Source organism: Centrocercus urophasianus, unplaced genomic scaffold (genome assembly GCF_019232065.1).
Source record: "Centrocercus urophasianus isolate 14NV4802_14NV808 unplaced genomic scaffold, USGS_Curo_1.0 seq_13, whole genome shotgun sequence".
Classification (NCBI taxonomy): domain Eukaryota; kingdom Metazoa; phylum Chordata; class Aves; order Galliformes; family Phasianidae; genus Centrocercus; species Centrocercus urophasianus.
Genome location: NW_024884475.1, coordinates 20555645 through 20569709, shown reverse-complemented (window position 1 = coordinate 20569709; position 14065 = coordinate 20555645). Strand labels below are relative to the sequence as shown.

At 37.6% G+C, this 14065-nt stretch overlaps 1 protein-coding gene across 12 annotated transcripts in view; it reads right to left on the bottom strand.

Moving 5' to 3' along the window:
- TBC1D1 (TBC1 domain family member 1) overlaps nucleotides 1–14065 on the bottom strand; it is a 94555-nt gene that overhangs the window by 39674 nt on the left and 40816 nt on the right. For 10 of the 12 annotated variants that reach the window (XM_042811887.1, XM_042811888.1, XM_042811886.1 and 7 more), the window contains 6 exons: nucleotides 9861–10394; nucleotides 7756–7845; nucleotides 4843–4947; nucleotides 4284–4416; nucleotides 2819–2910; nucleotides 1225–1335 (listed from right to left, as the gene is read on the bottom strand). In XM_042811887.1, coding sequence (XP_042667821.1) covers nucleotides 1225–1335; nucleotides 2819–2910; nucleotides 4284–4416; nucleotides 4843–4947; nucleotides 7756–7845; nucleotides 9861–10394 — 1065 coding nt within the window. Of the gene's footprint in view, nucleotides 1–1224; nucleotides 1336–2818; nucleotides 2911–4283; nucleotides 4417–4842; nucleotides 4948–7755; nucleotides 7846–9860; nucleotides 10395–10862; nucleotides 10940–11374; nucleotides 11507–14065 lie in introns of those variants that run through there. The other 2 variants (XM_042811894.1, XM_042811896.1) reach the window with 2 other exon arrangements.

Below are 14065 nucleotides of genomic sequence, written 5' to 3'. Positions count from 1 at the left end.
TCAGCCAACATTTTGTAAAGGGTCCAATAATCAGAACTGAAAGTTTTCACAGAATGGGTGTCAATTATTTTTTGAAATACAGACCTCCTTGAGGCATTTCAAGTGAGGCACAGAATAAGGCATCCAAAATCATTAATCATTTTTTCAAAAAACTTAACAATGTTGTATAAATACAGCTATTTTAATGGCACTGATATGACCTGATACAGAACATAAAGTAGCTTAGCTCTTTGGAAATAGATGGCAATGCTTTAGCAAGGAGGGTTGGACTTGATCTGTAAAGCTCTCTTCCAACCCCTGCAACTCTGTGATTTCTCCTGTTGATTCACAGAATCATAGAGTGGCCTGGGTTGAAAAGGACCATAAAGATAAACTAGTTTCAACTCCCTGCTGTGTGCACAGTCACCAACCAGGCTGCCCAGAGCCACATCCAGCCTGGCCTTGCATGCCTCCAGGCATGGGGCATCCGCAACCTCCTTGGGCAACCTGTTCCAGTGTCATCACCCTCGGTGTATAAAACCTCATATCCAACCTAAACCTTCCCTGTCTCAGTTTGAAACCATTCCCCCTTGCCCTATCACTATCCACCCTCGTAAACAGTCATTCCCCCCTCCTGTTTATTCGCTTCCTTCAAGTACTGGAAGGCCACAATGAGGTCCCCCCAGAACCTTCTCTTCTGTAAGCTAAACAAACCCAGTTCCTCAACCTTTCTTCATAAAAGATTCAACAGCATTGCTTCTCAGCTATTTCTCTTGAGGTCATTTCAAATGGTAATTGACACAAAAGAAATAACTTTCAGCTATTGAGTCAACATAACCATTTTTAGCAATGATCAAGCCCAGTGTGCTGTTGGGACATTGGCTCACACAGTCAAGGAGGTGGCAAAAGCCACAGCTCGGGTGAGAGCAATTACAGATTGCTTATATATTCTCTGACAGGACTGTTTCTTTCTTCTCATTGCAATGACAATCAAAATTATTGGCCTCCATAGCTTGCATCTCTTCATCCAAGGTCGGGAACCAAACTCTACTGGACAACTCAAAACATGCAATCTATGCCTAATTTTGACATGTGACATTAGCCGAAAGGAAAACCAGTATTCAACACTGCCAACAGTTTGAAGTACCAAAATACCAATGATGGAAGTTTGCTTTAGATAAGATTTAAGTACGGAATACATGATTTTTCTTTTCTTACATGAGCTAAAACTGAACAGTTACTTACTTGTTTTGCTTCCCCAACATGAACATGGTCCTTCTGTTTTTCTTCATACATGCTTCTCAAAATAGAGATAATCAGCTCATTCTCTTTTTGATCATTTCTTGGTCTCAATTTCTTTAATTAAAAACACCACAAGCACAGTCATATGCATTCATAAAATGATCAGCAAACATCCCACCTTTTTCATTTTCTCACTGCCAATATCTAACTACAAGTTTGAATTAGTGCTACTGTATCAGTCCACCAGAGGACAGCAGAGTCCCAAGAAAAGCAGCAACAACACAGCCAGAGAAACACTTCAATCACACTACCAAAATGACAGATTTTGTGTGAAAACTAAAGGCCAATTATAAAACTATGAAACTGCTACATGGAAATAACAACTTCAGAGTACTTTTTTGTCCATTAAAAAAAAAAAAAATGCAGTCCTGAGTTTGCAGCATACACGAAGTGTGTCTTGCTGTTATTCACGATGCTTCTAGTCATCTTTCTCACTAGAAATTTCACTTTTGGAAAATGACAGGTGTCTTATAAATTAGTGTGCAGAGCTGTACAAGGTGAATATAGCTACCTCTGCTGCACTCTATTTAGATATAAAATAATGCATAAAAAACCATTAAAAACAATTAGAGCATTTAATCATATAAAACATGGTTTTCCAAAGGTAGGTTTAAAGCCTACTGAGGTAATGCAAGAGATGCAATACAGAGGAGCTAATGCCAGGAGAGCATCTTAGATGAATAAATAATAACCTGAGAAAGACAATTATGCATATCCAGGTTACAACATACGAAGCTTTATGAACACAGTTAAATAAAATTTCAGTCACTCCAACTAAAAAGAACAACAGAAAAACACATGCTGGGAGATATATTTTACCACTGATTTAACCAAAGTTCATTGCTTGCAATGCTTCTTACAAGAAGCATTAACAAGGTCCTTAAAACATGTACAGACTACTAAGAAGGCAACAGTGCCTGCTAGCTGCTATATACAAACAAATTGAGTCACTCCATAGAGCAACTTCCAAATTTGGTACTGGATGATAAATTGCCAAATGGAAACAGACAAAGACAGAGGGTGTAATGACTCAAAACAGGAAGGGAATGGTACTAAAAAAAAAAAGAGAAGTTTCCTAATCTAATGTGACAAGCCCAATGACATTGCCTTTAATGTTCATCGTACATCTTAAATCCAGCTATGCTTTCCTCCACGCTTGAATCTTATTTAAAAGATAGAAAGTTTAACTTCTTTTTAGTTCAATGAGTATTAAGAGCTTGGTTAACTTTTATGCAGGACATCTTCTGATCTGGGAATGTTACAGTATTTTGTTTTGGTCACTCTCAAAGTTGAGGATTCTCAAAGTACAAGTTCCTGCCTTCACCCACAAAAAAAACATATGCGGTTTTCCCTGTGAGAAGTTAATGCATCAGAAGAATAAAAAGAAGAAAAATAAGCAAATTTCGAGATAAAAAAAACCATCAAAAATAATGATGCAGAAAATAAAGCACAAGGTGATCAATAGTCTATGATATAAGTACACTGAATAGTTCACAAAAAAATTAGAATCATTTTGGTTCTTTACACCAAAGCTTACCTTAACCTCTTCAAAAACAGAAGCCTGTTCCTGACTATTTAGTGTTGTTAGATGTTTTTGTAGTTCTAGTTTAGTCTTAGAAGGATGTAGCCCTAATAAGAGAAACAAAATTGTCAGAAATAAACAATTGCAGAAATATGTATAAACTGAAAGCTAAAGCTCATCAGTACCAATTTTTTGAGCTGACCCTTTCCAACCATTTCATAACTGGACATAAGAAAGAACGGTAGATTAAAGTTACTACTGAAGTCATCTTTAAAATGAGGGACATGAACTCTTTACAGCAAGGAGAATTACTGAGCACAGACCAGGATTATACTCTTAGCTGATCTAGAAGACTCCATCATCACAGAAAACAAAATTAACCCACAACCTAAAGCACTTTCATAGACTATTTTGCTGGTGTTTTTATTCAGTAACTGCCTGGGCTTCAGTTGCTGTATATTTTCTAACAGCTTTCTCTGATTTGAAAGCCTTAACACACTTTTGAAAAAGAACAAACTTACTGCATATTAGCAAAGAAGTTATTTGTTTCTTGCTGAGAATATTTACTGACAGCCTAAAGCTAACTACTTTCCCATTCAGATTATTTTTTTCCTGCTCTTACCCTAGATTAAATTTCTTCCTTTTATTTTCTGTGGAAGAATAGCAAACCATGAACAGTATTTTGTACTTCAGTTTCTGATCATGGCATTTCTCCTTCAGAACCAGATGATTAAAGACATAAGATTCCTTTGCACTGAAGAATTTCTCCAAAAACTGATTGCTAGCTGAAGGCCAAAGCAGAGTTGAAAGTGGTTTTGGAGGTTCTCCAATTTCAAAATTAATACTGGATAGTTTTTAGCCCAACAAGCTAGTTCTGTGATCAGGTAAGCTACTGTTACCATCTCATCACCCAAGAAATCATTTAAATGAATGAAGCCCAATGGTTAAATTTGCTGAAATGCAAATAATTGTTTTGCTCTTTTGTCTTAAGCTTGTTTTCTAGGCTATAATTGCTCCATTTCTACAAAGGAGCACAGATTGACACGAACAAGTACATTGAAAACTCAACAATTCATATTCAGTGGCTCTGTAATGCCATTAGCTAATCAGATTCAACAGGACAGCAGGTTATTGCAGTATACGTTCTTGAGAACTTTCTTATCTGCAATTTGCTGTATTCATATGGCTAACTGTGCTAGGCTACTTGCAATTCAGACACATTTAAACTGTTAATTTGTTTTCAAAAATCAACTGAAATACAAGATGGGAGCTTAGATTGTTTGAAATTCTTATTAGGTTACAGGTAATTTTATACAATAGTACTCTATCTAAGAGAGGCTGGCGCTCCATTTTTTTTCCCCCCACAACTGAAGATCTATTTAAGCATTCATTCCCTACAGTTTCACACATAAGACAGTCCATCAAAAACAATGTTTGAAAAAAGAAAAAAAAATTGACCATAAAATTCTTTATACCCCACCTTCTATCTTTTCACAGAGTTTATGCAAGCTTTGCAGAGGACACGTTTCGCAGAGCTGCAGCTGTGCCTTGGAAGTTTGTTGCACAGCAGCTACAGTGAAAGCCTGTTTCAATGTCATCATGATTTCATCAACCTAAAAAGAACGGAATGCAAAAGAACCATTTCACTTCTCCACAGAGCTTCTCTTTCCCCTAACACAAACACAACAGAATGGCATTACTGTTTGGGAATTAATGTTTGGGAAGGTGTGTACGTTAAGGAAAAAGTTGTTTATGCACAGAAACAGCACAGGAACTCATAAGCACAAAAAAACTTACTATTAAGTCATTTCTTCCAGGCTAACCATTTTTGATTTGTGGTATAGTAATAGACACTGCTTCTATCTGGGAATATTTTCTTATATATGATTAAAAGGAAAAAAACACACAAAAACTTGAGCCTACTGCAGTTGTGAGGCACTCGACTGACCCACAGCACAGTAGCATAGTCCGAGGGTAGAAAATATTCAGCAAAATACAGAACACAAGATAACAATGGGTCTCTCTTCTCTTTCACTTACCAGTGCTTCATCTGTACATTGAAACACGTAGCAAACGAAGTGGAAGCCTCCATTTTCTGAAGACTCTCTGCAGATGAATCCAAAGTGATCCACATGTCTAATTCCCTACCACAAAAACAACAGGAACAAAATAGTTCCATGTTAAGTGTTTTGCATCTATTTTTTTTCCTATTAAAAAAAAAGCACGTAAGGTCAACAGGATAGCAGAGACATTGTGTATCTATGTTACGGCTACATTAAAATCATAAGGTCATTTTAAAAAGTCTCCTCTGTTACAGAGCCTTCATGATTTAGATTTCATTTGTAAGATGCTTTGTTTTATTGTAAATGGGACTGATTATAGATCCACTGGAAAACACTCACAAGGATAAAAGAATACTACTTAATACGTATTTTACTTAACAGTGGAGACAGCAGTGGAGCTGCTTTGCTCTGTTTTTTCCCTTTTTCTTAAGTAGACATAATTGCTTTAGATTTGTAAGAGCAAATAAAGCAAGTGAAAAAAAAAATCGATACACGTATGTATTTTAATCTAAAAGCTTGGCTATTTAAAAATGAAAACGGTTTAATATATTAAAAATGAATCATGGAAGCATTATTGCTCCTAAAAGACATGCAACATCAGGTACAATCTACTTGAACAGTAGATAAGCATTACCTCCTGGTAAAATGCTAAGGAAGATATTCAATTGCTAGAATTTTTTCTTTCAGGAAATGACTTTCAGATGAGTAGGATCAGGTCATACCTGTGCATGTCTCCTCAGTGCACAGTTTGTGGTTAAACCTTATGATGAATACCATGCAGAGTGATAGAACTGATACAGATTCGGTTGCACTCAGTATCCTTTTGTTACCTTCTAGCTAGCATGGTACAACCACACTAAAGTGAAGCAAGCTGTTAGATCAAAAAGTCACAATAACCACTCGTAATCATCAGAAATTTCATAAAATAAGAAATTTCAGTGAGGGTTATGTAATTTGAAGATAGCTAGCATGACATTTTTTTCCCCCCTTCTTTTCCCTGTTAACTCAGCAGGAATTTCTGAATATTCTCTTTGTCATTTTATCACAACGAAAATATTTCTTAAAAAACAACACTGAAACAGAATACTTCTATAAAACAAAAGGGGCACGTAGCCCAAAAAGAATACGTGGTAGCATCAAACATTCTGCAGCAACTCAAATGTTTTATTATTCAGAATACTAACAATAAACCCTCAAAGCATGACAGCTGAATAAAGGAAAATAACACATATAAATACTCAGCTTCCCGGAGTTTACCTACATATTTACCCACAGACAACAAAGACTTTATCACACAAACATCAGATACTGATATACCACAAGAACAAGCAGATCAGGACACTCAAATAACATCAAGTCCTCAGCTTCTCCAGCTCTAGCTCCACTGGATGCTCAAGCTAAAGCACTTCAGGTGGGTAATTATATAATGCATGAAAGGACTGATACAAACTTCTGTGACCTTTCTTTAACATCCCTGCCCATGGTTCTTCTCCTGAAAGTCCAATCACTGCAGTAGAAGAAGAGCACCTGGGACAATGGCCCTGCACACAGAATTGCAAGGTACCAACAAGCAATTGCTCTAAGCTGTTTCAGATCAGCAATCTCTGACACTGCCCCAAGGTCACATGCTTCTTCCTTCTATTTCCAGGATCTTACTGGTGAGGTGGGCATTCTGGAAATTAAGCACTGGTTCTGATTTCCCCTATAATTTACCTCCAGTGCCTCCAAGAAAAGTTTAATTAAGAAGGCCGTATTTCCAAGATAAATATGTAAGATAGTTCTGGTTAGTCTTCTGAATTTGCATTCTTGGGGTAAAATCCCTTGGGTCTGCAGCTCAGGATCAACACTCATCAAGCTGACACAAAATCTGCCCAACCACACATGCTTCAAACAGGAGGACAGACTCAATCAGACTTGCCTGCTACTGCCCTGAAAGGCATGACAGTCTGCTGACCTGCAGGGCATGACATGAATTCTGTCTAGCTGCTGCCTAGGGAAAGGGCCAACGGGAACATGGGGATGATTTTTTCTGTGAACAAGGGATTCTCTTCAAAGCTCTTATCTGACATCATGCAAACTAGTGAATTTACTCCAAAATTTTTAGAATAGGTACGTGTATATTTAATGATGAAAGCTTTCCTCATCAGTTTATTTAAAAAAGAACAAACAAACCAACAACCATATCACAAAACAAATAAGCTACAATTATAGCAAATAATAGTCCTAACATTTAAAAATGGGTACATAAACCTATCACAAACCTTCTAAACCTTCTAGCAAGATCCCAGGATCATTTAAACTGAAAGACACTGAGTAGAATGTCGCTATGCAAGATAAGCAAGTGCAAAATAGTGTGAGAAAGCCAGTGAACGAGGAGGCTCTGAAATACGCCTTCTCTCACTGCATCACACACATTACCTCTGCACTGCAGACTGTTGTCTTTTACTCACATGTAATTTATGCTCTTGAAAATTAAATTCAGAGGTATTGTTTCAGGAAACTCTTACAAATTGTTTTCCCCTCTCATAATCTCTCCTTGAAAAATACAGTGATACAACTCAGAACATCACAGATTTGCACAATTCTCAATAACGCCTGCTGAAATTGCAGCCAGAAATTACCAGGTTGTTTCTTCGAACTTGTATTATTTATCCACCAGACAGGGAAGTGAGCCTTTATGTCAGAAATTACAATGCAAAAAACAAGGAAAGAATGACAGTCTGACAGAATTACTGATTAACTAGCAACTTGTAAACAGCAATTACTGAAATCATGCGGTGAGAATCCATATGAAAAGCTGGGAGACAAATCCATAAGGATTCATAAGTGGAGAATACATATACACATCTATTTGTTTGCTTTCAAGAAAGAATACACACCCAATCTTACCTGAGAACAAAATGATATTTCTTTAAAGCTTTTCTCAATTGCTACTTTTTTTGTGTCAGGACTGATAAGGTAAACTTCAGACTGGCCAATCTAAAAAGTAAAAATAATAATAATAAAAAAAAGCAAAAATAACAGGATGACAACAAGTAACATTAGAATTACTTTTTTTCCTCATTACAAAAACATTTCCTGAATAAAATCTCTAACTTTATTCTAGCTGTACTCCTAAACCAAATAGTGAATTATTACTCAATAAGGAGAGAATAAACAGCATTGGTTTGGCATTCAGAGCACTGCAAACTGAAATCTGATTTAATTTCACATTTGAAACATGAGATTGAGAACAGCGATTAATTAGATGATTGTAATGTTATACCATAAGTAACTCATTTCACACTGAGAAAATGTATTAACACTCTTGTCTTAGTTTCTACAGCCTTGGCACACACCATATTACAAAAGCCACTGAATAAAATGCCCCAAAATTTAAATCCATGTGTGTGCCTCTAGCTGTATTCCACTCTATTTATTTACTTACTGGAGGGAAGAAGTAGTTGGATTTTATTTATTTAAGATACTCATAACATCTAATTTAAAGGTTCTAATTATAAAAATAAAGTTACTGGAGTGTATTTTCTAATCTAATTTAATCTGTAGGCTGTTTGCACAGCAGTGACTCCAGAGCTGCCACAAACTTTTGATGGATGAAGGCTTTTTATAAGGTTTATATTTTATTGTTTCATATTTCTCAACTCTTGGCAATACCTTTATAATACTTTAATAGATTATGTTCAGACTCCTAACAGTTCTCAGCACATCAGAAAGTCTGATGAGGGTAAGTCTTGTATTAGATTTTTAAAAAGAAGCTGCAGAATTTGGAAATGAGGCTATCAGCAGGTGACTGATGTTATATCCAAGCGGGAGCTGCATGCCTCTCTGAGAACTGCTGTACGTTTTTAATATAAAGGAGAAGTATACTCACTGGAGTGAGAGGACCTGGACTCAAATATGCCCATCTCTAATCTTCCTGATTCTAAAATAGGTATGTGAATTAATAATGGAATTATTACTATTGTCTTATTATAAGGGGCATTTACATTTTCTGTGTGAAATATCCGCTCAGGAGAACGTAAAGATGGAATTGTTTTTGCTAGAGTGCAAAATGTCACTCCATCTTCTTCCATTCCTGCCTCTGTTACCAGTCTGACACAAGTAAACAGAAGTTTGTAAACCAAGTATAGCTAACTACATCTCTTACTATTACTTACTTTTTTTTTTTTTTTTTTTTACAGACATACAACCTTGGCAATCAGAGGCAGCTCTCTTTCCTCCTAAAAAATGCTGTTAGTGCTTCTAAAAACTGCCATCCCTAAAAGCAGCTGACAGATCTGAGATGAGCTCATAACAGACAGCTATAGCAATCAGCTCCAGATTTGTATGATAAGATATTACGAAACACAAAACATGGTAAGTAAATTGTCAATCAGAAACATTATAAGAAGTGGCATATAGTACAAACCCTTACTTCTTTCTAAGGTCTTGAAAAGATACTTTTGCTGCTTACTTATCATGGTAAGAGGATTCCCAGACACACAAAAGCAAGACAGCAGCGTAGGTAGTGTGGAGTAGGGGAGGGAGTCACTGTACAACTGCATTATTACTCAGACATTACGCTGCTTATCATAGGACATAAATTCTACTAGCCCACATCATGGTTCGTTTCTTCTGCCCCAGTTACATGTAATTCATTCATCTGTGAGTTTATTTCTTCTGTGAATATCCAGAGTAACTACACATACTGTGTTGCAATTGTGTAACTAGGAACTAACTTCCTGCTGCATTCTAAAAAGTTTTCTTTAGAAGCCCAACACTTCAGATAGTGCTGTTTTAAAGTGCATAGCACAAAGCCATTTTAACTACATAAAATACTTTATACTGACAGGTAGTGCTTTATAAAGAAGTAGGCGACTTTAATTTTAGCTCTGGTAATTGCATTTAAGTTATTAAAAAAGTAACTGCCATCTGCAAGAAAAAGAGCTCTGCTGTTTGCCATTCCAAACTCCAAGATGTGAGAACACCACCATTAGCTGCAAATCTTGCTTTACCGTAAACAACATTGTCCGGTTTTCTGCAATGTCTGTTGGCTGCACAACACTGTGTCCATAGATAAGTTGACTTTTTAGGTTTAGTGAAATGGCATCTTCTTCAAAAGACCTGACAAAGCTGTTACCCCTATGGCTTCCCTCTTGAAAATCCTTCTTAAAAGCCAAGGAACGAAGTCCAGGTTGCGAAAAGGATTTCCTAATTGGCCTTTTCTCCTCCTCTTCACCCATCAAAGGCTGGAAGACAGACCGAAATTTGTTGCTGAAAGAGAAGCCTCCGGAGTTATTGGCAGTTTCATGTTGTTGGGATGAGGAGTCAGAATCTGACTTTTTTGTACAGCTCGCATGATTAAATTTCTCAATGCATTCATCTATGAGCGCTGGGGGTGCATTTTTATGTGCTACAGTCACACGTCCACAGAACAGCACCTCAAACTTTTTGGCAAAAGGGTCTTCAATATCTGAAAGATTATTCTGAAACTCTTCTTGACGAGCAATTTTTCCAGCCTGTCGAATAGAGCTTATAATCTCAGGCACCTGTAAGAGGAAAAAAAATTCACAAGATTAGCATCTTGTGCTTCATGACAAGCAAGTTGCAACACTAAAAGGGGCCCCCTGCTGTAATTGTTCTTAAACGACTGATCTGCTTTTACTTTCTAAAAGACCAGACAAAGTGATCCTGTATTTCTCCAACAGATCTATGTTACAATAAAATAAAACACTGACTAGATAACTGCCCATTTGTTTCTCCATCCAGAGTTCAGCATCATCCACGTGTTATCAGAAGAGCACTGCAGGTGTCTGTTGACGTTGCACTGCTCTGATTCACCTGAAACAAAGGTTCCTCTGCAGCACATGCTGCTGCCACAGGGCCATGATCTTTGGTTACAGGAGAGAATTCTGCCAGCTTCTTAATCCCCCCCAGACTACTTTGAGAACAGGTCATACCAAGTGTGGCTATTTCCTGACAGAACAAATGTTCCCCATAAAGAATCGACAGCTTACTTCACAAGTGTTCAGCTGCAGACAGCACAGAAGAAAGCCAGGCAGCAGTAGATTAAAATCCAGGGAAGTCATCTTCTCTAGGAAAGAAGACATCCCTGAGCCTACAAAATACACTGGAGATGCAACCTCCACCTTCTTCAGGCATTTCTATGGCTTATCATAACAACAATATATGTAAACCAATAGAGGAAACAGCAAAGGACTTGGAGAGAGAGAGGAAAAAAAAAAAGTTACATAATAAAAACTGAGTGTACTCCAGGTGCTCATAGACTTCAGTGCGATCATTTGAACAAACAATGAATCACACACACATAGCTAGCAGGTTTCTAACGAGATGACGAAATACGCAGCATGACTCAGGAAGCACTGCCTCACCTTTGAGCCATCAGCTGATCCCCCAGTCAGGACAAAGGGGAAGGTAAACGCAGGGTCATGGCTGCAGGAAGATGCTCAAGCAGCTTTGCGCTTCATTTTTTAATCATGTAAAAGAAGAGCTTAGTGGTATAACAAACCTTTATCATCTCAAGTAGCACGCATTTGCTCCACAGTCAGCTCAAAGTCCATTTCAGTTTTATTCATCTCACAATTTTTTAGCCTCTTAACATATTAGGATGAAGCAGCTAGTAACCACATCCAGTTCAGGCAACACTTGTGTACGTTAGATGTTCATCTCTTTTCACTAATGAGGAAAAGATACTGAATAAGATGCTGAATAAGGAAAGAACAAAACATTTTTCTCCTGGAACTGCTCTTGGTTTTATACTCTTTTCACCCTCCTGTACCATTCCAGACCTTTTATGCAGCTATCTGGAAATTAAGAATGAACAAGTTTTGTGCTTCTCTGACCCCGGCTCCCTCAGCAAACAGACCTGGATGTACATGGAGAATAAGTAAATGTATTTAAAAAAATGGGAAAAGAACAAAATTTATGATGTGTAAATTAAACATCTATTTTTAATTCTTAAAATAAACTACAAGGCTCTATCCTGGCAAATGTTTATCACGATGAATTGTTTCCAGATTAAGAAGAACATCACTAGGCAGTTCAAGGGGAGGTGAAGTTCACTGCTGTGACCATGAAATGGTGAACTTAAGGCCTGTGAGAAGAGGGAACAGGGCAGATATGATCACATGATCTTGGAGGCCTTTTCCAACTTTGGTGATTCCATGATCCTAAGCGACAGGACACAAGGAAATGGTCTCAAATTGCACCAGGAAGATCTAGATTGGACATTAGGAATAATTTCTTAACTGAGAGAGTGGTCAAGCCTAGGAACGGGCTGCCCAGGGTAGTGGTGGTGTCCCAAGTCCTGAAGGCATTCAAGAGATGTGCAAATGAATGACATGGTGTAGCCACGGGACAGGTCAGATTGGACTTGGTGATCCACAAGGTCTTTTCCAACCTAGATGAGTCTACGAGTTCATGATTCTACAATCCCAAACTTCAGGAGAGCAGACCTAGGCCAGCTCATGGCTCTGACTGGAAGAATTCCTTGGGAAACTGCAGTGGAAGGAAGTGGAATCTAGGATTGCTCGTTGATTTTCAAGAACCAGCCCCTCCAAGAAAAGTCCACCTCTTCTTGTGGTACTCAGTAAAAAGAGGCAATGCACACAATCTGAAATACAGGAAATTCCACCTGAATGTAAGAAAAATATCTTCTTGATTGGAAGGGTGGCCACACACCAGCACAGGTTGTCCAGAGAGGTCACAGTCTCCCAGTCACTGAGATACTCAAAGCCTGAGTATACTGCCCTGAGTAACCTGCTCCAACTGACCCTACTGTGAGCAGGAGGCCCAACAGGATGCCCTCCAAAAAACAGGCCCTTCCCGTCTCAGCCTGGGGAGTTAGATACCAGTATCTCTACAAACACACAAGTAATTGTGCCTACTGATCTGTGGTAGAAATCTGTCGCTTACATGTATGATTTCCTTTTGCTGCATAAATTCTGTCTTCTAAAATAATTCTATTCTTAAGTGTTTTCTGACTTGTTTCTCAGTATAAATATGTAATTAGTGGTGAAGATTATTCCTGTAATCAGCAAAATAACTTCTGGTGACCTAACATTATTTCCCTAAAAATTATCCCTGACTACCTAAAATTACTTCCCTGAAACCACAGAAATAAGCAACATAAGCCACGCTGAATCTTTACCAAACAGATCTTCTCATGAGCCAAATAGGTCTGATGGACTGAAAGTACAGCTGAAACTGAACTGAAAGAAGAGTTTCTATAACCTCTAAAACTAACAATGGACTGCTGATATCTTTTTTTGTTTGTTTTTAAAGCTATTTCTGCTATGATTAGAATGTTTATTTTTCAGAAGCAAAGCACAGAACTAAAACATCGAGTGCTCTTGTGATTTGATTCATGGGTAATCACGCAAAACAAGCCATATCTACAACTTCCTGATGTAGATTTGTGTGTTGGTCAGTTCCTATACTGCATACAGTATACTGATTTTTTTTTTTTTTCCCCCACACACTGGATATGAAGCTTATCATTTTTAGATCTGAAGTACATTAATTTATAGATCTAATTGATTTTTTTAAAAAGTGTTGAGAGTCTGCGGAGTCATTTGTTCTAGAATCACAGAACAATTTAATTTGGAAGCAATTTCTGAAGGTGCTATTGCCCAACCCCATGGCCTCTTGCCCCAGTGAGAAACCTACTGCTTCCACAAGTCATGGCTCCATCAGCTAGGATTTTCTCTGTGACAAGTCTCACCTACTAGTTTAGCCAGATAATGAACTAAATACACATAGAACAACCACAGTCTTTTATCTCTCATCAAATTAAAAAAGATGTATTCAAAACAATAGAATTTCCTTACATTTCAACATAAATTAAAGGTAGAAAAGAAACTTTTCAAGTTCATTTCCATTTTAGTGAAAGACCTCTATATATTCAGGTTTTATCTTAAGTGTCTTCGTGGCATTTTATTATATTGCTTGGAATCTGCACTACAGCGCCCTTGACCTCAATGACTTTCTCCAGTCATTAACTTCAAGTCTTATTTTCCAAATGTTCAGTTCCTTGCAGTACTTTAATTACTGGCTTTCTTCTTCTACTATGTGTTGACTTTTATGCCTCCCACCAAGATTTAATACAGAAAGGGAGGCAGAAAGTTCATGGCTCTTCTGTGCCCTGGATGACAACAATGCTTTCCAAGCTTCCACCACTTTACTTTTATGTACGTAAACA